We start from the raw sequence: 24,155 nt of genomic DNA on the forward strand, positions 1-24,155 counted from the left end.
CCATGCTGATATCATCCAAATTCTACAGCCCGGTCTCGCGGCGCCCTAGTCGTACCACCCACCTTCCCTCCATAGTCGTTCTGAAACGCTGTTGAGACTGTATACGTTCTGCTTGCTGGCTATAAGCATAGCACATCCACGGCTCACGCGCCGACGATGTTCAAGTAACCCAACCTGCCTCTAGTCAGGTTGCTGGCCAGGTTCGAGGTCTGCCGACTTTAATAGTAGTACAAGCCTATAAGCGCTGTTACCATTTAGATAATATCGATGAAGCTTCTTCGATCGCAAGAATCCCAACCGCTCGTATAGTCTCATAGCCGGTATGTTCGTTTCTTCAGTCTCTAAGACAACCTCATCGGCGTGGCGCTCAGCCATTGCATCGATGGCCATTCTTACTAGCGCGGTGGCTATTCCGTGGCCCCTAAAGGCAGACGATACCGCAAGCATAGCTATATAACCTCGATGGGTCGGGGGTGAGTGCGAGGCATGATGTTCGAGTTTGCAGATGATGACGCCCATAAGAGATTTATCGACGGGATTGAGTGCCTAGTATCAGGGAGTCGAAATATTAGTAAATCGCCTAATAATCGCCTAATGGTAGGACGAATACACGTGCATAAGCTTACCATATAGCACAAGTGAGCCCATTGGTACAAGAAATACCGGTAAACATATATGCTGTAGGGCTCGCTGAGATCTTTCGAAATCAATGCCCGGATAGCGGGTAGGTACTTTTCTTCTAGTGCATGTTCGTATTGTATATATAAGAGTTCCCCCGGAAGCTCTTTTGCGCGAGCTATTTCCATGGCTTTTCTACGGGCTGGGTACGAAGGTCTGTCGGTACCAAGAGATCCAAGAAGTTAAGCGCCGTTATCGCTATCGTCCGTCGGGCTTGCAAACTTAGTATGCACACGGTCAATAGCGGAATAAAGTCAAAGGTAAGTTCTAAGAGGCGCGCCGTTGAGAAACCGGGAGGGACATTATGATGGTGGATATACATACCAGAAACACCAGTTGACTAAGACGGACAGATGGCCCGTTACAGTAATAATATGTAGGTAGTTAGATTGAGACGAAAGACGACAAGACAAGACGGCCCGCTTTCACATGCAAGCCAAAAAAGAATTGTTTGTATGTACCTATGTAGTGTACTGGGTTACAACGGGGTCCTTCGAGCAAGCCGACCTCTCTAAGATGGGAATAGTTCCGCGGGGCCGCCCGGTTTGAGTTTAGATGGAGTTTAAATGGGAATCCATGCTTGTCATGCTGTGGTACCAGAAGACCAAACCCCCAAAAACGCTATTGGCCAACGTTCTGAACCCTCTTGCCATTCTAGACTGCTGATTGGTCGATGTTTGAAGAAAGAAGGCACCACATGGTAGCGTGGACCCACTATCTAATGTACTGACGTCAAAAATGATACCAATTTCAATGCTAATGTTTCTGTCTAGACTTCAAAGCGTGCAGCACCTGCTGCAAATTAATACCGTTGATCAGGTACAGCCTTTTAACTTTCAGCCATGAATAACCCGCGAGCTTAGCAAAGCAAAACATTATTCCCACCTCCCTTCCCCAAGTTCCGTACCGCTCAACAATCCGGTAGCTGACGTTGCTTGCTTGGTCCCATTTATCGACGATCGAGCCCCATTCCGACAGTGCCGCTGCGGTTCCGTGTCCGATTTGCTTCTTCCCACCTTCCCCTTCTCTCCACCGTCCACTTTTGCACACCGAGCTTTTCTACCTGGTCATGTAGGCCTGCCCGACGATGGCATCAACTCTCCGACGCAGGGCGCTTGCCCCCGATAACTCATCCGAATCCTCGTTGTCGCTTGCGCCTACACCGAGAGACGAAAGTCCGGCCAAGCCGGGCGACAAGGTCCAGATCATACATCATGAACATAAGGCGAAGACGGGCAAGAGGCGCAATACATTTATCTTCTTAATGGGTAGCTTGTTCGGTCTTATAGCTGCCGGCCTCCTGGCTAAGAATAATGATTTACTTGAACTCCCGGAGATTGGTGAACTTAGTATGGACAGTTTTCTTGATGTGTTACCAGCAGGTCTAGTTAAGGATATGAGGGATCTTGTTGTACGTCTCTACCTTCAAACAAAGTCCGACTAAGCTAATAAGCTCTGTGATTTGTAGAAAGGTGAGAAGGATTTTGTCGATAGCTACGATTCCTTTTCTGTAGGGCTGAAAGCCCGGACCGATGGGCTTAGCGTTCACCATCCCGTCATTCTGGTTCCCGGTGTCATCTCAACAGGCCTCGAATCTTGGGGCACTGCCAATATCTCCCGTCCGTACTTTAGAAAGCGTCTCTGGGGTAGCTGGACTATGATGAGAGCGCTGGTTCTGGACAAGGACATATGGAAGAAGCACATCATGTTGGATAAGAAAACCGGGTTAGATCCGCCGAATATCAAATTGAGGGCTGCGCAGGGCTTTGATGCGACCGACTTCTTCATTACGGGGTACTGGATCTGGAGTAAAATCGTGGAGAATCTGGCATCGTTAGGCTACGACCCAACCAACTCGTTCACGGCTGCTTACGATTGGCGTTTGACGTATCAAAACCTCGAGGTTCGGGACCAATACTTTACGAGGCTAAAAAGCTATGTGGAGCTGGCACACGAATTCTCTGGTCAAAAGGTGGTTCTTGCATCCCACAGTATGGGCAGCCAAGTTTTATTCTATTTCTTCCATTGGGTAGCATCTGCACAGGGTGGCAAAGGCGGTGACGATTGGGTCGAGCGTCATGTCGAAGCCTGGATCAATATTAGTGGATGTATGCTAGGGGCAGTTAAGGATGTGACAGCCATTCTCTCCGGCGAGATGCGCGATACGGCGCAGCTTAATTCCTTTGCAGTATACGGGCTCGAGAAGTTCCTCAGCAAAGATGAACGAGCTGAAATATTTCGAGCGATGCCAGGAATGTCGGCTATGCTACCGCTTGGCGGAGACGCGGTCTGGGGGAATCTAACCTGGGCACCGGATGACCAACCCGGGCAGAAGAACTCGTTTGGCTCATTTTTAAACTTCCGTCGTGGTGTTAACTGGACTACGCCGAATCAAAACTTCACCGTTGGCGACTCGATGAAATATCTCATGGACACGACTGATGATTGGTACCAAGATCAGGTCAAGAAGAGCTTCTCTCATGGAGTGGCTCATACCGCTGCCGAGGTTGAAGCCAATGAGCTCGACAATCGCAAATGGGTCAACCCCCTGGAGACGCGGTTGCCCCTAGCTCCGAACTTGAAGATCTATTGTTTTTACGGCGTGGGAAAACCAACAGAACGAGCATACTACTACCGCAGCCCGGAATACCCGGCTCTCACAAACTTAAATGTCACCATCGATACAGGCCTGACCGTTGATGAAATTGATCACGGTGTTGTCATGGGAGAAGGCGATGGCACAGTTAACATTCTAAGTAGCGGTTACATGTGTTCTAAGGGCTGGCGTATGAAGCGATATAACCCGGCTGGTGCCAAGGTCACCGTCGTGGAAATGCCTCACGAACCTGAAAGGTTCAATCCTCGCGGAGGGCCCAATACAGCAGACCACGTGGATATCCTGGGGCGACAGAAGCTTAACGAATTAATCATACGCGTAGTGGCTGGAAAGGGCTCCACGATTGACGACTATATCGTTAGTAATATTCGCGAGTATGCTGATAATGTTAAGATTTACGAAGAGGAGGGTTAAAGTCTAACGTAGGATGACGAATTCGATTAGAACTGGAACTATGAACGAAAGATGACTGTCATAAATAAATATTAATGAAGGGACGGAGATGACATGTATATTTGTAGGGCAGTCGGTGTATTGTATTTTACTGGGACGGGAGGCGGTTGGAATAGATCTTAGCTGCAGACGGAATGCTATGAATGATAATAAGAAGTATAAGTGAATAGATGGGTATGGTAAGAGTTGGTTTCTATGGGGCCGTGGACTTGGGTTAGAACTGGACGAGGTGGATTATGAGACTTGTGTTGCTTCTTTTCATGTCTGATCGTTAATTGAGGAGTTTGAATTATAGGGTGATTTCTTGCGATTCCGAGAAACATTTAAAAACAGTGTAAAGATTAGATGTTATATGTTCTTTGGACCTAGGTTGACACTTGAGTTGTTGGTATCTCGCTTTTCATAAATGTTACTATTACAGTAACTTACCTCTGGGCACATGTATACCTACCTACATAAGGTATATAACCATATATAAAGATGGGTTGAGCTACATGAAACTAAAACCTCTCTGTCGACGAGATGATACTGTCAAGGTCAAGGGGTTGTTGAGTCCTGTTTATCAACGTTGCAGGGCCAGTTGATAAGCCTGTTAATTATGTTTAGCAGAAGCTATTAAGGGTAAAGCACTACTGATGCCTATACCAATAGCTTTTGTTTGTATAGTAAGACTTTATTTATAATAAGACCTTGTTAGTAATTAGGATAGGGGGGAGGATGAGGCAAATCTAAATGTAGGGGGAATCCCTAGGATTCAAATAAGCTTCGAAGTATCCACATTAAGAACCTATATCTTGTGGTATGTGCACTGCACGTGAGACCCACGTGAGGTCCACGTGACCACCATAATCATAAACTTCAAATGCGATATGTATTGCATGTACCTCTTGCCTCTACAATTAAATTGCAATCCTAATTCAATACCCTCATCCGAGCCATGGATTCTTCTGAGAAACGAAAACAGCCTCCCTCTAATGGGCCTGACGGTCGTCCCGTTAAAAAAAGCAAAGTGAAATTATATAACCGTCTCTAGCCTATATGTTATGTTCAATGTCTTACCATTTTGCAGGGCGGTAGCAATGGTAGATGGCAGACACCTCATCAGAAGGCTAAACTCGAGGCCATAAAAGGCAGAAGTCTAGAAGTGGGTGACATGGGCATCTGGACTACGTGTGTTAAAGGCAAGGAGCGACAGGCTTTGGCGGAAATGGTGGATCTTTGCGAAGAGGTATTCTCGCCTCTCAATTGCACTGATTTGTCCTACGATGCTCACGGCATATCTAGTACGGAGAGAAGCTTTACGACATCAAACGCCAAGACCCCGCCGAAGCTAAGGATGACGAGGATGGTGGAGATGATATCGAATCATCTATCAAGAAGGAAGTCCAAGATATGAAACCTGCAAGCAAATCGAAGGACTTGATATTCGAGCCCATGCGCATGAATCTCGATTGCTTGCTTTTCATACGGACGAAGCCGCCCATCGATCCCGTCGCGCTCGTTCAGCGGATCTGCAAGGACGCAAAGGGAATCACCGAAAAATCGCAGCGGCGAACGAGATTCATCAACCGGTTTACGCCCGTCACGCTGACTGCGAAAGCTACCGAGGCTGGCGTCGAGGAGGTTGCCAAGAGTGTCCTAGCTAAGCACTTCCAGCTTGCAGGCGAGGACGAGCAGATAGAGGTTCCTAAGGGGGATGCTTATTCGGTGCGCTCACTCCCCAATTCGCCTCCAAAGGGGAGATTACTAACAGCTTGAGTTAGTACGCCATTCGGCCTAGCTTCCGCGCCCACAATACCCTCAAGCGCGACGACGTGATCAAGAAAGTCGCATTGCTCATCGCACCGCGCCACAAGGTCAACCTCTCATCCCCGGACAAGGTCATTCTCATCGACATCTACCAGGTACATCTTTGTCCCCAAATTTACCACCCCCCCTGTCTCCAAAAAGCCCGAGTTAATCATCACAGACATTCTGCGGCATGAGCGTCGTCGACGGAGACTGGGAGTCTCTGAAGCGGTATAATCTCCACGAGATATACCTGTCGGCGCTGGGGACCGACGAGAAGAAGAAGCGAGAGAAGATTACGCAGACGGAAGAGTTGGAGGATTAACATCGAGGAAGATAACAAGTCCAAGTTCTAGTTCTATGCGTATGCCATCATCCGTGTACTACCTGATAGTTCCCTGGTCTATGGATATACCTAAGATGCCCCCTTCGCACACTGTTATAACTCGCAAACATCAAGACCAGCCTCACATAAAACCGGCAAAAAGCTGGAAAATTACAGAAGATGATGGTCTTCCATATAGTGCGATGCTACATTAGAGAAACAGCGCTAATACTCGTAGGATGTAACGTAGATGATGCACCAGTATTTGATTAGCTGCACGCGTTAGTCCTACCCCGGATTCCAGGTCGATTTGCTGAGCTAATGCTATAGCCTCTTGAGACTACCTACAAGGCTCATCCTAAGGATCCCAAGGCTGCGGGGATATTTAGAAAGGAGTCGTCGTGTATTATCAGAAGTCCCATGGTACGAAACACGCCTAACGACACGCGCATTCCCTGTTGAAGCAACCAATATCACTCAGCATCGAAAAATTAGAGAGTTGCCTTTTATCGAATTTGAACCTGTATCGCACAAATATTGGGTCGGAGATTGTGCTTAAATCCTAAGTTCTGGTTTCCCCACGAATACACAGTGCCCGACGGCCCGTTGAAGCGGTTTGAGTCACTACCGGCGGTTAGACTTGTGCCTTTCTATGTATTTTATAATAAGATATGAGCATTGATATGATTACCTGTTAGCCGGTATTCTCTCCGAGATGCGATGAGATCTAATTTTTGGTCTTCTCTTTTATTCACGAGTTACGGACTTGGGCGCGCAACGCGTATCGTCAGGGGAAGAAATATATATGCGTCGTAAGTACCTAAGGTATATATCGTATAACTAATGTTGAAGGCGGCATTAGAATGCGATGTCAATGCTACTACGTGGCGTGGCAGCAGCTGTACGGGCAGACGGGATACCTATATGTACCTAAAGTTGTTAAGTACGTTTTATATTGAATGTGACGTAGATTGACCAACCAATAACGTGCGGGGAGTAATTATTCCCTCATCCCTCCACCAACAACCCTTAGATTTTTCACTTTTACACTATCATTATTAATCAGAACAGACCGATACCGATACCGCTACCGCTACCGATACCGCCGTATTACCGCCTGCTGAAACAAGCAGGTAACAGGAATTGTTACAATATAAGAACTAATGGAACTAATGGAACTAATGGAACTTTAGTGCTTACCTATTTACCTTAGGTACTTAAGCTTTATACGTTTATACTTGATTGAAGAAAAAGCAAGGCTCTAATTTATCTCTTCTTTTTTCCCTCGCAGACGTTGATGTATGTTACACTGTCGCATTGCGGCGTAAGATAAGGCTACAGAACACGAAACCATGGGTCGTCTCCACCCAAGTGCTAAATACCATTATGAGTGGAGGGATATCCGTTGTCAGAGGCGCAGAGGAACAATAGCCGAGCAGAAATCCCCGGACGGAGGCGGATGGGTTCCAAATTCGACATCCGAGGCTTGGCAGAGATTCAGATGGGCGCCTTCACGAGTAGCTGGCTGTCTTGGGCTGACAAATACCGTATCCTATTCAGATCAAAGTCAGTGTCTACTCTTACGGATGCCGCCTGAGATCAGGCTTGCTATATGGGAGTACGCGCTTGGAGACGACGACGCTTGCATACTGAGGAAAGTAAATAAGCTCGCGCACGTCGTGCTTCCGCGTGACCAGGGGAGGCTCGATGAGTTGAACCATAATAGGAGACGTGCTTACCGACCGCTCTGGAGGGATATTGGGGCTGAGAGACGGTTCCTGGCAGACGATGTAACGGCCGAGTTTAACATGTTGACGCCCCTCCAGAGCTGCAAATGGATGTAAGTTGACCAACCCATTTCGAAGAGAAACAGGACTGTTACCGATGTTAACATATATAAATTAGGTACTGTGAGACATTAAGTCTATTATACAAACGACACTTCAAGTTCGAAAGGATGGAGGCGTTTTACCGCTTTCTCGTGCTTTCGCCAACGGTAGGCCTCGAAGCCGTGCGGTCGATTGAGCTCGACTGGTCCGGCTTCTACTACTGGGCGCGGTTCGAAGAAAGTAAGACTCTAGGGTCGTCTCTGAACCACAACGAGAGCTGGGGGGAGATCTGCGACGCCGTCGTAGCTATGACGGGCCTGAGACGCCTGACGATCCGCGTGCTGGCGTTTGAACATCCCCTGCTGCAGGACGAGTGGTATTGCATGATAAACAAGATAGTAGCGCCGCTTGGGCTGCTGTCGGATCGGGTGGATTTCACGGTTCTCATTCGAGACGAGGAGCTCGGGCGGAATTTTCAGGATCGGTTGCATGAAGAGGGGTTTACGAAGGTCCGAGTTAATAGTCTTTCTGCGGCATAGTATATACCCCTTTCCATCGTCTTTAGTAAGGAGGCTTTTGGTTGAATTGAAGAAAAAAGATAAAGCTATGAATATAACTTTTGAGAATTAACTGTGATTTATATACCGCTGTTTCCTTGGTGTAAAAAAGGGGGGCGATTTGGCTTTTTTTTTTTTTTAAAAAAAAAAACCAAACAGCACGATGACGAATTCATCATAAATCTATAATGTTTGGATATATTTATTTCTATTTTATTTGTTTCTGATACTGAAATATATTCTATATATAAATCGCAAGTTGAGTTAAATGTGCCTATCATGAGGTAGAGCGAGAGGCGAGGAAACAGCTTTGTTGTTCCACGAGGAACTCTACGTTAACTATAGGAGCCTATGGCTATACACACTGAAAGCATCCTTTGTTCTATATGGCTATTATTATAGTTCACGGAGTAATTCTTGGTGGGCTGGCTGTATGAGACATGCCCGCCACGATGGTCGGCCTAATGATAGGTATACCGCCTAGTCATGCGCAGGAGCTAGCAGTTTTCAAGAGAGGTACCGAAATAGCTTTATGGAGAATATTGATAATTCGTATTAAAATAAGTTATAGCTAATTGTAGTATTCAATGTAGTTGGGATGTCAGCCTTGCAGGAACAGCAACTAGCCCCTTTTCTGGGAACGAACGGTATCTTACTTGGTCTACCTCAACAGCTATTCATTTATTTATTTATTTTATTCACCAGACATGCCGCTAGAGAAAAGAGACAGCTCAAAAAACCTACAAATAAGTTGCAAGTCTTGCAAATATTGCGTTTATCGACCTAGGATCTACGTGGTTCGTTTCAACCGATGCTGTCGCACAAAGCGAGTGTGTCTTGAGCTTTGTATCACCGAATGCATCAAATATCCTCCCATTAGCCGACGATTTACATTCTTGAAGATGACCTCAAGTTGATATATATATATATATATGTGTGTGTGTGTGTGTGTGCTGTCATGCATTGGGTGAATACCTCACCTTAACGCAAGCCTCACTAGTAACCGATGATCGTAAGGCAACGAGCCATTAGCATATGGAATGTAACCAGTGCTGCTGAATGATGTGTTTAAATAAGAGTATATGTGATAGTAATGGTTATTCATTGGAAAGGAAGCGGTACTGTTAGTTCTAAAGAAGTGGTAGGTATAACAACCAGACCATTAGTTTGGCAGGGCTGGTTGATAGTTCTGGCAGGTTAGCTCTAATAACAAGGACATATACAAGCTCTCGTTTGATATATTACTTGTGCATAATATCTACGATCTGCTTTTAGGGCCTTGACACGTGTGAATAGAATCATCGTCTTACCAGTTCTTGTCATACTTAGATGTTGATTAGAGCATATGCAGACTAAGACTCTAAGTAGTTGGTGTCAGGGAATAAGTGGGTTAGGGGTAGATTCAGGGGTATATCTACTAGGACTAGGTATATAAGAGGCGTGCAGCGCCCTCGAAAGAGGGTAGAGGTCCAGGCGGTAGTAGTTCAATTCGACTATCCTGAAAATCACCCCATGTATGACATCAACTAAGGGTTCTTTCTGTCTGACAGCTGGAAATATGCGAGCCTTCTAGTCTGCAATCCGGAGAGAAGGAAGTGCTATAGTGTCCCTCGAGATCGTCGCTCCAGCTCAACATCTGTTAGTGTGAGCATTATCACGTTAAACAAGTGGGCGACGTTAAGTCTGTACGATGGCGACATCAGCTTCAACGCAAGGGGCGTCAAAACCCAGTTTTTAAAAGCCACTTTATTCATTAGCCTACTATCTCCAGCTTCACTGATCTCCCGCACAAGCAATTGTGACATAAATAGTGCTGCTGATCGACTCTAACGGTTCAATATTCAAATCCCGTAACCTAGAGGCTAGATTCCGAATACCGAGGCGCCAAAGCCCCTTAGCCCCTCAAATTTCAAAAAGCTTGGAAGGGAACCGGACTGGTGGCTCTACTAGTTTAGCTGCATATCACAAGTGGTTGGTTGCTTAGAGATCTTATCGATTTGTGAATCTCCCGGACCGTACCTAGTTTCTAGACTCTTGGAATGGGGACCGAATCCACTTGATTGCGGGTTGTTTGTTGGTTTGGCACGTGTTCTACATGGTATCGAAGCTTTGGGAGGTGACGGACATCATCGTTAGATTAATATTTTGCGGCGTTTTTAGTGGGATCCAGTTAAACCCAAGACTCTTATAAGTTAGAATAGCATCATATAGGTATGTACCTAAGGTTAGCACTTTGACTCGGTATACTTCTTTGAGTCATTTAAAGACCCATATATAGCAATATTGTCTCTTCTAATAAATTCTATCAGTTAATGGCCCCACGCCGTCAGAATACTATTCAGATGCAACGTGATATCGAACGGCTTTAACTTCTGTATCCACACCATACAGCTAAATTTCAGCTCTCATCTTTTACTAGTGACAAGACGGGGATGTATGCAGGCATACCCATAAGTTACTTATGAACGATGCCCGAGCGTAACATGTCTGCATGTCCTCAGGTGCGAACTAGCTACAGCACACATCCCAGTTATATTAACAAATCAAGACTTTGAAAAGCTTCAAAGCATGCCACTTTAGGAATAGCATAAAAGGCCAACCAATCGAGTTTCAATGGATCATGTACCTACTGTAGCTAGTTCGCACTCGAAGACATATTCCATCGATAGATCTGCGTCAGCTGGACCGGCATCGCCAAGTATTGATACCCTGAGGCTGATATTTGATTTATGCTAGGCCCTGTAAGATTCAAGCGGGCCTTATATGCCATTACAAAGGAGGTAAAGCTTTCACCGGCGGAGTCCCTATTCAAAGGAGCCTGAGAGTACCGATATATTAGTCAATATCCTGGTCCAGAGTTAAGACTTGAGATGTAACCATTCTTCTTCTTCTATCTAGAAGTGGTGAGATTCTTTAGCAAGTGAACCCTCGATAGATTAAATTCGTCCGTTACTAGGTACAAACTATGAAGCGTTACATTAAAAGCTGGAGAACCGAGTCTTCGGCCTATCTCGACTTGGCGACGGCAACACGTCCCAGGCTAAGACCTTACAAAGACACCTTTAGATGTGGGGAAGGCAAGCTATCCTAGCTATAAACAGGGGCTTTTCGCTTAAGATTACCGTTTAGCTTGACGGGACCGATAAAGATGCCATTCGTGGAGGGTCACATTGACTCCATCGATGATCGAAGCCCGGAGATAGAACGTCCCGGCTGTTTATATGGGGTTCAAGTAGCGCATACTCTAGGCCAATGGCATCTTAAATATAGAGAAGTGCAGCTACTCATGCTCGCTTTCGTCTGTTTGGGATGGGGTATATGATTCGCTTAACCTTTTGACCTGCCGTCTTACTCTAGGGTGGGTGTTGGAGACTCTCAGTAGTTTTCACCCAATAGGTAGATCTGAGCAAATAACATGGTATAGTATCATGATATCCTGCCTTTGCGTGAAGCTAGGACTGTTGCCTTTAAGCCACATACAATTACTTGGAACATCTAAGTAATAGGAGACTAACACGTCACGACAATACGATCAACGCCACGGGATATCCGCATCTACGTGTCAAGTTTTATCTCCTCTCTAGCTTTAACTGGGTTCTAGATCAATTATAAGGGGTGGTCCGACTGTCACTTGTTGCAGTTTTACGGAAGAATCCGAAGGCATCACCTGCCTAATATATATTAATTAGATAGAGCTGTACGTAAGGGGCCATCAGGCTTTTTTCTTGGTAACCTAAGTTGAGGCTTGCCCTTGTTTGAACGCTGCAAGTTTGCTAACTTATAAGACAGGTTTATAAAAAAGTTTATACTACTACTTAGGTAGGTATGTAGTTTACTAAAAAGATTGGTCTACAAGGTAGCTTGCATTATCCAATGCCTCGAACTCTCGTAACGTTCCAATGAGCCTGAGTTGTGATTACTGGGATCAGCTGCTACTCCTTACTACTGTCTATTCATTAAAAACAAAATTCACAACGATAAGATTAGGGCACGGGCACGCCGAGTTAAGAATAACCACGTACTCGATTATTCAAAAAAGGCTGTGCAGATCGTAGGTAAAGGATTCTCAAGGAACAAAGGAACAGGCCGTGTTTGCGAAACCCTTCTTGCATTATTAATACGAAGCTTTCATCCCTCACCGAGCAGACCGAGGCACAGCTGCGCTAAGCCCTAACTGCGGCAAAATTAACGACAAACTACACAAGTACGGGTCATTGCGAATATCGCCATGGTTGAGTTGTCACTGGTTTGCTCGTTGCAGGCCGTTGAAGATCGTGAAGGAGCATATACGCACATACATACGTGTGAATTACGCGGGGACGATGGAAATCTGGACTGTTCCATGCTGTCAACACCGCACATTACCTTGCATCGAAGGAACCGAGACAGTACATATATACCACATTTCCGAAAGAAGTAGCATAGTGGCCGGACTGAGATGGGATTGAGATGGGATTCTATGTGTAAGAGTATATCTAAAAACGGACATGTTTATTTACCTAAGACGGGGACTTGGTATGTAATAATATTTTGCGGCACTGGACTGGACTCCGTGTAAGTAGGTAGTTAGTTAGAGGCGAAATATCTCGTGAGGCGGTAAGATACATACCTGTAAGAAGACCGAAGACTGCAGACAGATAAGTTCGAGAGATATCGAATGCCGTTGGAGATGTGATAGGCCAGGCCAAGCAAACATGCATCGTCTCTCTTACATGAGCATACGCATATTGACACATTGGCACGTTTGATAATGGAATGGTAGATGTCAGCAATAGTGGATGGGTAGGTAGTATTATACTACATATACATAGGTAGGTATATACATCTTACAGGTAGGTACCTAGGTACCTACGTAATCCGTACTAAAGATATGAATCGGGTCGGGAATGGCCCCACAGGATTCGCGGACTCCATCAGAAAGGAGGCTTAAGGTGCAAGGGCGGAACGGAGGGTGGCCCATAATTAAGGCTCGGAACCTTACTGCTTTCGGCCATTTTCGCTTACTGCCGACCAATCAGAAATTCCCCGTCTCGCTTGCTAATGCAACTTCATGTAATTCATGTAATTCACGTACCCAATGCTGGGAAACCTCTACGGATCTATAGCGAAGTACATGACATAGTACCTCACGTAGTACCTACCTCATATACATGTAGGTAACACTACCTACCACATACGTAGTAGCTTAATCAAACTGCCAACCTTCAAAACCTAAAGTCCCACGTTGTTTATTAGTTAAACCTAGTCCAGCAACTAATTAATCACCTAATCACCTAATCACCTAATCACCTAATCAGCAACTAACCAACCCGCCAACCCGCCAATCCAACCTATGTACCTATCTCTTCCCTTCTTTCCTACGAGGCACGCGTTCATCGTGTTATCCTCGTGGCACTCTGTTACGCACACCGCTGGATTGGTCCGCGACCCCGATGGATCTTGAGACAACCATCGTGCCAATGCAACTTCGCTTGTCAAAACCCAATGGCCGATATGTGACTACCTATCCCGTCTCCTCAAATCCCGTCTTCATCCCATCTAGCCGTTCAGCAGGCGTCCTGACTTTCGACTCGGGACTTTGGACCTTAACTAACCTTGGATACACACTTTGGCGTCATATAATGGCCATATGGTGCACGGGACTGCATTGAAATGAAGTCCCACAGCAGCCCGTCTGCTCTTCGTGAGCTTTTCCTCAGCCCGCCCGCTTGCCGCACCCTAGGTAGGTAGCTAGGGTCCCGGCCGTGGGAATGTTAATGCACTTGGGCTTCGAGAAGTCTGGAATCTCTCGCCTGGCGGCTTGGCGTTCGGATACTTATTGCCCTTCAGTGGAACGCTTCCATCATACCTCGTCGTTTCACTCTCTAGTAGAGGCATGGATAACATGCCTTTGTCCCTTTCGACGTACAATGTACATGGCTGCAGCCATTCGAAGATGGCAGCTCCACTTCCTTTGACTTATTTGCGCCTTACTTAGGCGAGTATTACCTGTTATTAGCTTAGTTCCCTTCTGAGCCGCGAGTCGGGTGTCTCTCTCTTCGCCTGGTCGACGCGCTTTATTCGCCAACAACAGTTGATGTATCTTCTATTAGCCTCGCTCGCTAGGTATTCCTGCCGTCCCTTCATACGTATCGTATCGTATCGTGTAATACCGCTCTTTTGCCCTTGGCTAAACATGTCCTGCGGATCCCATCGGACAACACTCGTCTATTAGCTTGCTATGCTGAGACTGCTGACTGTATGTGGCCTCCGTTTCTTTGTATAAAGGCTCTTATATCGACGATGTTGCTCGTTATTTTAGGATGTTACCTTATCCTGTCTGTTTGCTACCTAGAATCGTTTAAGAGCCTGATGTCCTAGACGCCAACGTCTACAGATCCCATAAACTAGCTGTGTGCTTTTTTCCATAGATTTGCAGATCTGGGGTTATCAAGCCAAGCTGCGGGCTTAGGTATTTGCTGCCGAGTTCATTTAAGTAGGTTCTCATCTCGGCATATGTCCGGTTTGAGTATTCCTATCATTCACCGAAGAGCAAGCACCCGTCAACCTTCTCTTTTGAGCCATTATCTGCCCTTATTATAGTACTTTGCCCTATAGAAAGGCAGATGCAACAAGTACAAGTAATGCACCTAAATTCAACTGTGGCTTTAGCAGCATCAGTCGACCCTTGCTCCGTCGGCCCCGGTGGTCACTTTCTTTCACTCCACATTCCCGAGCCTCCTGCTCAAGCTCGTCCGTACAAAGGGGGCCTCGAAGTACCCGGCCTATTCTGTTCCACAAGATGGCTTCCTTCACGTCACCAACCATCTTCTGTCTCACGAGCCCAGCGATCTTTTCCTATATCCTCCATGGACCGAATCAACCCGCTCGAATTAATGCGCTTGGCAATACAAAAAGCATTACCAAATATTACCGTCGAGTCTGTTAGCCCGTTACCGTCCTGTCGGCTTCTAAGATTTTTCAACGTTAAGATCTCGGATGGTAGAACATTAGTTCTCAGCCTGCCACCGCCTCCGACGCTGAGGTTACTCCGGTCTGAAAGGGGCTTGAATCTTTCAGAGACCCTTGTAACAAAGTGGGTTCTCGAAGCAGTCCTTGAGCCTCCCATTAAGGCTGAGAATATAACCCGGAGAAATATCAGCTCCGATAAACACGCTCAAGGCACATCGGTGAAGGATGAACTAGAGAGTAGCTTTGAGAGAGAAATAAACTTGAGACGAGATGTGCTTAAGTATCTTCCCGTCCTCGTCACCCATGTCCCTTCGTCAACGGAGTTGGGTTCTCCATTCAACATCTTCGAGCCGGCAAGAGGGGTCACGATCCGTGAACTCCCCACGCCCTTAACGCCATCCGAGAGAAATAGGATAGACTTTCAAAAAGGCCAACTCGTACAACAACTTTCGAGTTTTGTGTCACCGGATGGGCTCTTCGGACCGGCCACGGCGGTTATCAGTCCACAGCCACCGTCCACCGACTTACACGCGGCGCAACTGGCTAACCTCGGCCTTCGTAATTCGAGAACATGGAAACAAACTTTTCATTCTCTCCTAGAAGGCGTACTACGAGACGCGGAGGATATGGCCGTTACAATCAGCTACGAGCCAATCAGAAGCTATTTTAATAGACTAGGCCATCTCTTGGACGGTGTAACTACTGCCCGGCTGGTAATACTAGACGCTGCCGATGACTTGAACATACTAGTATCACGGACTTTAAACCCGGGTATAAGCAAAGACGAAAACAACAAACAGTTAATACACACCCAAGATATAAAACAATACAAAACAGAAGACATATTCGAAAAAACAACCCCAGAACAAACCCCAGGAGGCACGGGCAAGGGCATAGAACCACCACCCGACGCAAATCACCACCCCATCACCGTCACCGGCCTCCGCGACTGGAGCAACAGCATCTTCGGGGACCCTCTCTTCAGCGAGATCTTCAGCCAAGACCCCACCCCAGACTTCCTCCGCGGCTTCCACCACCCATCCCACTCCAACCTCAACCTCAACCTCATCGACGACCCAGCCAGCGCGTCCGCGCGCCTCCTCCTCTACGAATGCTACCACGCGACCGTAGGCGTGGTGCAGCAGTTCTACCGGCCTGGCCCCAGCAGCAGCGACCGCGAGATCGCGGCGCGTCGACGGCTGGCCGCGGCGCTGAAGCACCTGGACGACGTCGACGACGAGATCGTGGGGAAGCGCGCGAGGAGGCCCAGTGCGAACGTCGAGGCGTGGCCTGTTAAGAGGAGTAGGGGGGAAGAGGGTGGGGAAGGGGTTGGTGTAGGAAAAGGGGATGGGGGGACAGAAAGGGGAAGGATAAAGGAGGAGGAAGAGGGGGGAGAGGAGGAAAGGCAAAAGGAAAAGGAAAGGGAAAAGGGAAAGGTATATCAGTCGATTGAGAAAGATGAAGATATACGTGGGCCTTGATGTATTTAATCGCTGGTCTTGTATATAGGAGGGATATTAATTACATAGGTACCACCTAACCTAGATAAGTAGCTGGCGACTACTTTATGGCTAAGTATGGATGGATATATATATGATAATATGATACAGGTAGGTACCTACCTACCTAATCTAATCATAAAGAGAAAGCTTACCATGCTATATCGTGCAGTGCCGTGCCGTGCCTGGTTTTATAATTCCAACTCCTTTTGGCTTTTTTTTTTTTTTGCTTCCCGTCCGTCTACTTTGCCGCGAATAGTAGGTATATAACTAGTAATATACCAAACTATACACGCAACACGGACCAGGCTACTCATATACCTACTTCTTCTCCTTTTCCCTCCTATATACCAAGGCAGCACTCTCCCTTCCAACCCCTCAGGACAACAAAACCCTAATCTCCCCTGTTGTCCTTGGGAACACCGTTTTCAACGCTCTCTCCTCTCCATCCCTACTGTTCCCTCCCCTTCGTTCCTCAGCCGCCTCATCCGCCGCAACAAGCAACTCTTCGACATGCTCAAAGTCGGCGCAGAACCGATCCGCCGCCTCCTCGGTAACCTCACGCGCCAGCCGCGCGTCGTGGAGGTTCTTGACGTTCTCTAGCGCGTCCATGACCGCCGATGGTAGGAAGTCGTCTAGACCCTGGGCTGCACGCGCTAGGGCTTCTGGTTGAAGTTCTGGGAGAGAGGGGAGCTTGGCTACGTCGGAGGGACGCGCGTCGCTTAGGGGTGATAGGGCCGTGAATAGGGGCTCGAGAGAAGATTCGGCGCGGAAAAAGGCGTATTGGTTTTCGACGAGGCGGGCGCTGTGGTCGGAGATTGTAGAGCGTAGACGCTCGAGACGGGTGCGCGTGAAGGATTGGAAGGGCTCGAAAGCGGTCTGGGCGGCGAGGAGGCAGTTTATGAGGAAGATGGAGTTAGATGGTGCAGAGATATTCTTGGCCATGTTAGAGCAGCCGGCGAAGAAAGGGTCGAAGGATTCGGCTAGGATGGGCTCGAAGTCCGCCTCGCGGTCGCCAGCTGCGGCTAGTGAGGTCTCGTAGGTTTTCATGATGGCTGTTAGTTGTTTGAGACAGTCTTGCAGGAACTCGGGTGGTCCGAGGTCGGATGGCGTGTGCTGGAATTCGCCCTCGAGGGTGGTGATGTGGTCGCGCATTAGAGAGCGGAATTGCCGTAGCGCTTCGGACTCCAAGTTGCTCATTGACTGGAGCAGGACCGAGTCCTCGCCGAGAAGCTTGGAAAATGTCACGCGGTAAAACCCGAGGAGGTTGGCTAGCTTGTATGCTAAGATGGTCTCCTCGTTGGTTTGGATAACCTGCTCAACCCGTTGCCTTAATATACGCGCCGCGCCGGAGACGTCCCGGTCGACCAGCTCGTTTAGGGCCTTGACGGCGTCGAATTCTGGAGGCCCGTCTGCCTCGTCGGCCATCAGCATCCATCGTTCGTTCTCCCGGCCCTCTCGGATGCCCTTAGCAATCTCATTACCGTCGGATATAAACAGGATCTCAAGGGCTTCGCGCTCGCTGACAGCGGCTGAATGCGTCCACGCCAGCATGTCGCCCGCATACCGCAGCGGATCGTGAGCTACGAGCTCGATCGGCTTTACGGAGGTATCCTTGGTACCGGCTGCGGAGGTACCTGTCAGTGCGAGGTAGAAAGAATCAGATAGGATCTGCTCCCTGGCCTCGGCGAAGAAATCTAGACAACTTTGGAAGAGGGAGGGCCTCTCGGCAAGCACGCGGATGGCGCGGCGCACAGACGAGTTGATCTGGGGGTTTTCGAGGTTGAGCGTCTTAAACTCCTTTTGGACCCAGCGATACAGCTTCTGCATGGCCAGGTTCAAGTTCTTGGAAATCTGGTCCATGATCTCTAGGCCTAGAGTCTGACTCTCGAAACCAAGCAGAAATTCACAGTCTTTCCTGATGCGCTTTGCCTTGGATAGGACGGCGAAGAAGCGGTCGTCGACAGGCTCAGCCGTTAAGGTTAAAGAAGCGATCTCGTCCTCCGATAGAAGGAAGTGCTCACGGAAAGCCTTTAAGACTTGTTGCTTCGTCTCTATGTTCTTCTTCTGGGCCATGAGAGAAGATGCTTCCTCGAGCATAGTAGAGGTCGACTCGTGAGCCGCTGTGGCATGACGTCTCATCTCCTGATAATTATTGTTGAGTTTATTAATAGTGGTACCGATCCTCCTTAATTGGTCGGCTACCCGGCCGAACTCGGTAATTATTTTCCCATTACTGTCGATGACCTCTTTCTGAACGTCTAACCGTAACTGTCTCCGGGTGTCGGCGGTGTTGCTGATACCGCGCTCATCCAGCAAAGCCAGAGACTCGCGGAACTCAGCATCGGCATATGAGGTGGATAAAACAGATGTCACCTTAGACGATAGTGGATTCGACGATCGGCCCGGAAATGAGGCGCTCGCAGGCGACAACGGTAACCCATCATGTCCAGGTAGACGTGGTGAGGCAAGGCCATCTGAGGCCATATTTCATATTTCCAATTACTTCCAATTACTTTAGACGATCCCGGACTAGTTTAACTTACGTCATCTCATTTCCATCTTACTAAGGGATTAAATTCAAAGAAACAAAGGGCCCAATTATTAGGGAATATCTCGAATATTGAATATCGTAACCTAGGATGTTGTGTTGTTGAATATGTCAATGAATATGTCAATGTCCACTGTGTGAGAGGCGCCACCTGGAAAATTATGTTTGGCAGCTGGAAAAATGAGTGCAAGTTTTGTGGGTTAGGTACATTTAGGTATAGTACCTTAGGTAATGCCATGTACGGAATACGCCTTATCGAATCAAATGACTTCATCTAGTTATACGATAACGATAGTGATAAGGATGCCAGCGCTCGGGCAGACAGGTACCTCTTAACCCATGAACGCGCGCGGCTGCCTGTAAACCTCAAGTCATAAGGCCGGTTTGACAGTTCAGAGTCCGGGTGACCAACTACAACTTGTTCACCATTTTTAGTAAAAAGCACACCTGATGCTTAGCCTCTTCTTTACAGACATCCCTAAATCATAGGACCTTCAATGTTCTATGTCATAATTAATGGCATGTAGTAAAAGGTCCTTACCTATGCTTCATATTATTTCAAGCTCTAACTTCGAGCTTATAACCTTTGCCTTATGCCACAAGTTAAACCTAACTCGGGTAGCTTAGGCATTCGTCTTAAACTCTGAGACGCTCTACGGCTCCTCTTTTTAATATATATGTGCCCTACTCTTCCTATGCTGCCAGTTCGATCATGATAAAGAAGAAACACAGAACCCTCTTAAATTCGACATACCCATGAGCCGATACGATGCCTCCGAACCTCTTCTCCCGCCTCGTACCGTCCGGCGACGATAGACCCTTGTACGACCGGCTTAGAAACGGTCAAGATGACGATGTCGAAAGTAGAGCTGGCCTCGATCTAGACGAAGAGAACTTAGCCCAACATTTCCAAGACGATGACCTCGACCATGCTGGTGGTCCTAGTCTCGATGATAGCCATATATCCACACCACGTAGCCCTGTCGCTGCCGCAAGTAGAGCTCGTCGCACCGCTGCAAGAGTAAACTCGCACGATGCGAGACCGCGGTGGCTCACACAAGAAGATGATATAGATAACGATGTTCCCGCCTCTCTCCTAGTAGAAGGTCCCGATGCCGCCACATCCAAGCCAAACCAATACAGGACAAGCCCTCAGCAGGCACGGAATTCTACCAGACGCCACTCTTCAAACCGGAGGATACAAGCGCAGTGGGAAACTGCGCAGGCGCATCAGAGACTACATCTAGACGAAGAATATGGTCCGTCGACCAGCGCGCAGCCCCAGAGAGGCGGCACTGTGAGGGGTCCGGGATTCACAGGCAGTCCCAAAGACAAGGCCATGTTCAGATGGGCCAACGTTTCCAACCTAGACGTCTTCATCAGGGATGTCTACGACTATTACCTAGGAGCTGGAATGTGGTGCATCCTGCTCGACAGGGCCCTGCATTTATTGAAGGTTATCTTCGTTGCGACCTTACTCACGCTATTATCGCAGTGTATAGATTACAGCAAGATTCGCGATAGTAAGAGTCTGTCGCAGATCATGATTCCCCAGTGCACAAAGCACATGTGGGGAATATGGAACTTGAGTCTCTGGGTTTGCAGTTTTTACTTTGTCTGGAAGAGCATCCAGTGGATTCTTGACATACCGCGTTTGATGCACATACGCGATTTCTTCGTCTACCTCCTGGAAATCCCCGAGGAAGACATGCAAACCGTCTCGTGGCAGGATGTTGTAGCCAAGATCACCGCCCTTCGCGACGAGAATGTGAAGACAGCTACTAATATAACACCATCGCAACGCCGTTTCTTGTCTAAGCAGCTGGGGCAGCACATAGCAAGCCAATCCAAAGAAAGGCTCGATGCCCACGATATTGCAAACAGGTTAATGAGACGAGAGAACTATATCATTGCTCTCTTCAACAAGGACATATTAGATCTCACGGCCCCAGTTCCATTTCTACGAAGTCGGCAATTATTCTCGAAATCTCTAGAGTGGACGGTTCAGTTCGGCGTTTTAGACCTAGTCTTCAACGAGGGTGGCCAGGTTCATCAACGAGTCCTCAAATCTGATCATCGCGGACACCTTAGCAGGGAAATGAAAACGAGATTCGCATTTGCAGCAGTGATGAACCTCATATTCGCCCCGTTTGTAGCCTCTGCCCTCCTTGTCGACTTCATCTTCACGTACTACAATGTGAGTATCGTCCGATCAGACGCCTGAATTGCATTATGCTTACCTATCCGCTAGGAATTCAAAACCAATACCTCATCTCTAGGGGCGAGGCAATATACGCCGCTTGCCAAGTGGAAGTTCCGCGAATTCAACGAGCTCCCTCACCTATTCGAGGAACGCTTAAACATGTCGTATCCTTACGCGAAACATTACATAGATCAGTTTCCAAAGAAGAAGACAGAATCGGCCGCCCGAACGGTTCAGTTCTTTTCTGGCGCGCTTATTGCCGTTTTGGCCATCGTGGGATTTTCCGACCCCGAGATGTTCGTCGACTTTGAACTGTTCCCGGGAATGAATACGTTCGCCTTCGTTGCACTTCTAACGACGACGTGGGCCGTCGCTCGCGGAATGATATCCGAGGAGAACGACGTGTTCGATCCCGAATTTGCGATGCAAAGCGTCATCGAGTACACGCATTACCAACCAGACCAGTGGAAAGGTAGACTTCACAGCTACGAGGTCAAGGCCGAGTTTTCCGAACTTTACAAGTCGAGAATCGTCATCTTCCTCGAGGAAATCACCAGCGTCTTGGTCACACCCCTGGTGCTCTTCTTTAGCTTGCCAAAGTGTAGCGATCAGATCATCGATTTCTTCCGCGAATTTACAATCCACGTCGACGGGCTAGGCTACGTGTGCTCGTTTGCTGTGTTCGACTTCCAGAAAGACCAACGAACGACAAAGCAGCAGCCCGCGAATATAAATGATGCCAGGGAGGACTATTACGCTACCAAACACGGGAAGATGCAGGCTTCCGTCCACGGCTTCCTGGATAATTACGTCTACCACCCTAGGACTGGTCTTCCCGGAAATCACGCCACGGGCGGCCCAGCCGGACGTCACCAGTTCCACCCTCCACCCTCTTTCCCAGGCCTCATGTCGCCTACCCTCGCCGCAGACATGCATTCCTCGCGCATCGGACCCAGCGAACGACCTAGAAGCCGAGCACCAATCCCAAGCAGAACACCACGATTCGGCCCCGCCGTCGCGCCCTCACCAATGGCCTCCATGCTACTCGATCCGCATCACCAACCTTCCGCCTCATTCATCGCGCCCCGGAATACCCCGCAACGTACGCGCCAGCAGCGCGGCATGCCCTCCGGCGACACGAATATCATCGAGGAATCGACGGAAGATGGGCCCTCACGAAGCGTTATCCGGCGGCATGATACGGCGTATACGGACGACGGCGATGTCGAAGAAAGCGTGGCGCACCTCGGCGAGTCTACGTGGGAGGGCTCGCCCAGGCACGGGCTGAGTCGCGAGGGGAGTAATGCAACTGATGGCGATGATGGCCCGGGCGTCGTGACGATGCTAAAGCAGTTCCAGCAGGCGCATTTGGATCGGCGAGGCGTTATGTGATAGACTAGCAAATCAGGTTAGGGGGTTGGGTTTAGAAGGGTGGCTCAGCTGGCTTTCTTGCTTGCTTGCCTTAGGTACTTAACATACATGCCGTGTCTGCATAAGAGAAGAGTTAATTAGTTAGCAAGGACTAACTAACATAACACAACATTAAACGATGGGCTACGAGGAAACGGACATGGACTCCGGGGGGTGTTTTTGTTTTTTTGGTTGGGGCATTGGCATAGGTACAGACAGTATCAGTATCGGTGCTAGCTAGTGCTAATTTTCAATTTATGGAGTAGATGATTGCATTACTGTTAACTACCTAAGCAACTACCTAAGCTTGGAGCACTTTGGGTTAACTATGACACTGCTTGGAATATACAAATGTTAGCTAAGTATGTTGAGTTTTAGGTCTGTTAGAAACATATATTTAAAGCATCACTTGCATCATATTGTACTTTACGAGTTAATATGGACTTTCTCGGTGTACGTGGGCACTTACTACTCATCTGGGTTAGGTTACTGCTATGTTTTTATAGCCTCGTGGAAACGCGACTTGTGACATACAATCGGGATTACCCATTTCACGAAGGGGGGCGGCTTTCATCCACGTCATATCCGTTCGCCTATATCAAGTCAAGCATAGACAACGATAGACACCGCACCAGTCATACGATATACAACGACACATCACACACATACACCAAGCCGCTCGACATTTCGTGTTCGTGTTCATAACCTACACTACACCCTACTACACATTAATTACCACAATCAATCCTACGACTTTCTCATTTTCAGTCTCACAAAGACCTCGGTACCAAGCTTAACCACTGCCCTTATAGTTAAAAGCCTCCAGGCCAGGCCAACAACAGCCCGACTTAGCCCACGTCCAGAAAAATCCGAAATGCTATTCGCGAGGTACAATCTAATTTTTTTGCGTCTCAAGCTTTCTCATTTCCATGTAGGTGTAGTGTTGTAAGGGGCGTCTCATTAATAAAAAAAAAAGCCGCCCCCAATCATCGCCGCCCTTTTTAATAACGCTAAAAGAAAAACGGGAAGAACCCAAAGAAAAAAATAATAATAAGAACCCTTTTTCTGTCTCCCGCCGAACAATATGGAGCGTTGACCGCTCGCCCTCGCGTCGCGTCATATCGATGGAGGTCCACAAATCAGTCATTCCCCTCTTTCGTGAATTACTTGTTATGGTAGGAGCTCGTTGCCGAAATGATGGTCTTAATCCCCGGCAATTCCTCGCCATGAGTACCTCGGATTTGTTGCCACTTCCAGTAGAGGGATACATGTTGAATAGAAATAGAAAGAGACA

General features: G+C 47.8%; 7 protein-coding genes across 7 annotated transcripts; 5 read left to right on the top strand and 2 right to left on the bottom strand.

Moving 5' to 3' along the window:
- Positions 1-180: 180 nt before the first annotated feature.
- F4813DRAFT_391098 (acyl-CoA N-acyltransferase) lies at positions 181-806 on the bottom strand (the record flags this gene model as incomplete). The annotated part of the gene is made up of 2 exons (XM_049247116.1): positions 181-546; positions 627-806. 2 exons carry the CDS (start codon positions 804-806, stop codon positions 181-183), a joined length of 546 nt encoding a protein of 181 aa, XP_049098080.1.
- Positions 807-1,452: 646 nt separating this feature from the next.
- On the top strand, positions 1,453-4,291 carry F4813DRAFT_365413 (LACT-domain-containing protein). The gene is made up of 2 exons (XM_049243915.1): positions 1,453-2,089; positions 2,147-4,291. The coding sequence occupies exons 1-2, from the start codon at positions 1,766-1,768 to the stop codon at positions 3,707-3,709; spliced, it is 1,887 nt and encodes a 628-aa protein (XP_049098081.1). The 5' UTR covers positions 1,453-1,765; the 3' UTR covers positions 3,710-4,291.
- Positions 4,292-4,685: 394 nt separating this feature from the next.
- Positions 4,686-5,861, top strand: F4813DRAFT_391100 (uncharacterized protein; the record flags this gene model as incomplete). Its single annotated transcript, XM_049247117.1, has 5 exons — positions 4,686-4,757; positions 4,818-4,976; positions 5,033-5,455; positions 5,512-5,652; positions 5,718-5,861. The coding sequence occupies 5 exons, from the start codon at positions 4,686-4,688 to the stop codon at positions 5,859-5,861; spliced, it is 939 nt and encodes a 312-aa protein (XP_049098082.1).
- Positions 5,862-6,840: 979 nt separating this feature from the next.
- F4813DRAFT_365422 (uncharacterized protein) lies at positions 6,841-8,499 on the top strand. The gene is made up of 2 exons (XM_049243916.1): positions 6,841-7,701; positions 7,767-8,499. The coding sequence occupies exons 1-2, from the start codon at positions 7,214-7,216 to the stop codon at positions 8,227-8,229; spliced, it is 951 nt and encodes a 316-aa protein (XP_049098083.1). The 5' UTR covers positions 6,841-7,213; the 3' UTR covers positions 8,230-8,499.
- Positions 8,500-14,638: 6,139 nt separating this feature from the next.
- On the top strand, positions 14,639-16,877 carry F4813DRAFT_145830 (uncharacterized protein). The gene has a single exon (XM_049238890.1). It carries the CDS (start codon positions 14,853-14,855, stop codon positions 16,677-16,679), a length of 1,827 nt encoding a protein of 608 aa, XP_049098084.1. The 5' UTR covers positions 14,639-14,852; the 3' UTR covers positions 16,680-16,877.
- On the bottom strand, positions 16,530-19,412 carry F4813DRAFT_365429 (oligomeric Golgi complex subunit 6). Its single transcript, XM_049243917.1, has one exon. The coding sequence runs from the start codon at positions 19,182-19,184 to the stop codon at positions 17,076-17,078; it is 2,109 nt and encodes a 702-aa protein (XP_049098085.1). The 5' UTR covers positions 19,185-19,412; the 3' UTR covers positions 16,530-17,075.
- Positions 19,413-19,612: 200 nt separating this feature from the next.
- Positions 19,613-23,481, top strand: F4813DRAFT_365430 (APG9-domain-containing protein). Its single transcript, XM_049243918.1, has 2 exons — positions 19,613-21,445; positions 21,500-23,481. The coding sequence occupies exons 1-2, from the start codon at positions 20,018-20,020 to the stop codon at positions 22,841-22,843; spliced, it is 2,772 nt and encodes a 923-aa protein (XP_049098086.1). The 5' UTR covers positions 19,613-20,017; the 3' UTR covers positions 22,844-23,481.
- The last annotated feature ends 674 nt before the right edge of the window (positions 23,482-24,155 follow it).

Source organism: Daldinia decipiens (assembly GCF_022478715.1).
Source record: "Daldinia decipiens strain CBS 113046 unplaced genomic scaffold F4813scaffold_25, whole genome shotgun sequence".
Classification (NCBI taxonomy): Eukaryota; Fungi; Ascomycota; class Sordariomycetes; order Xylariales; family Hypoxylaceae; genus Daldinia; species Daldinia decipiens.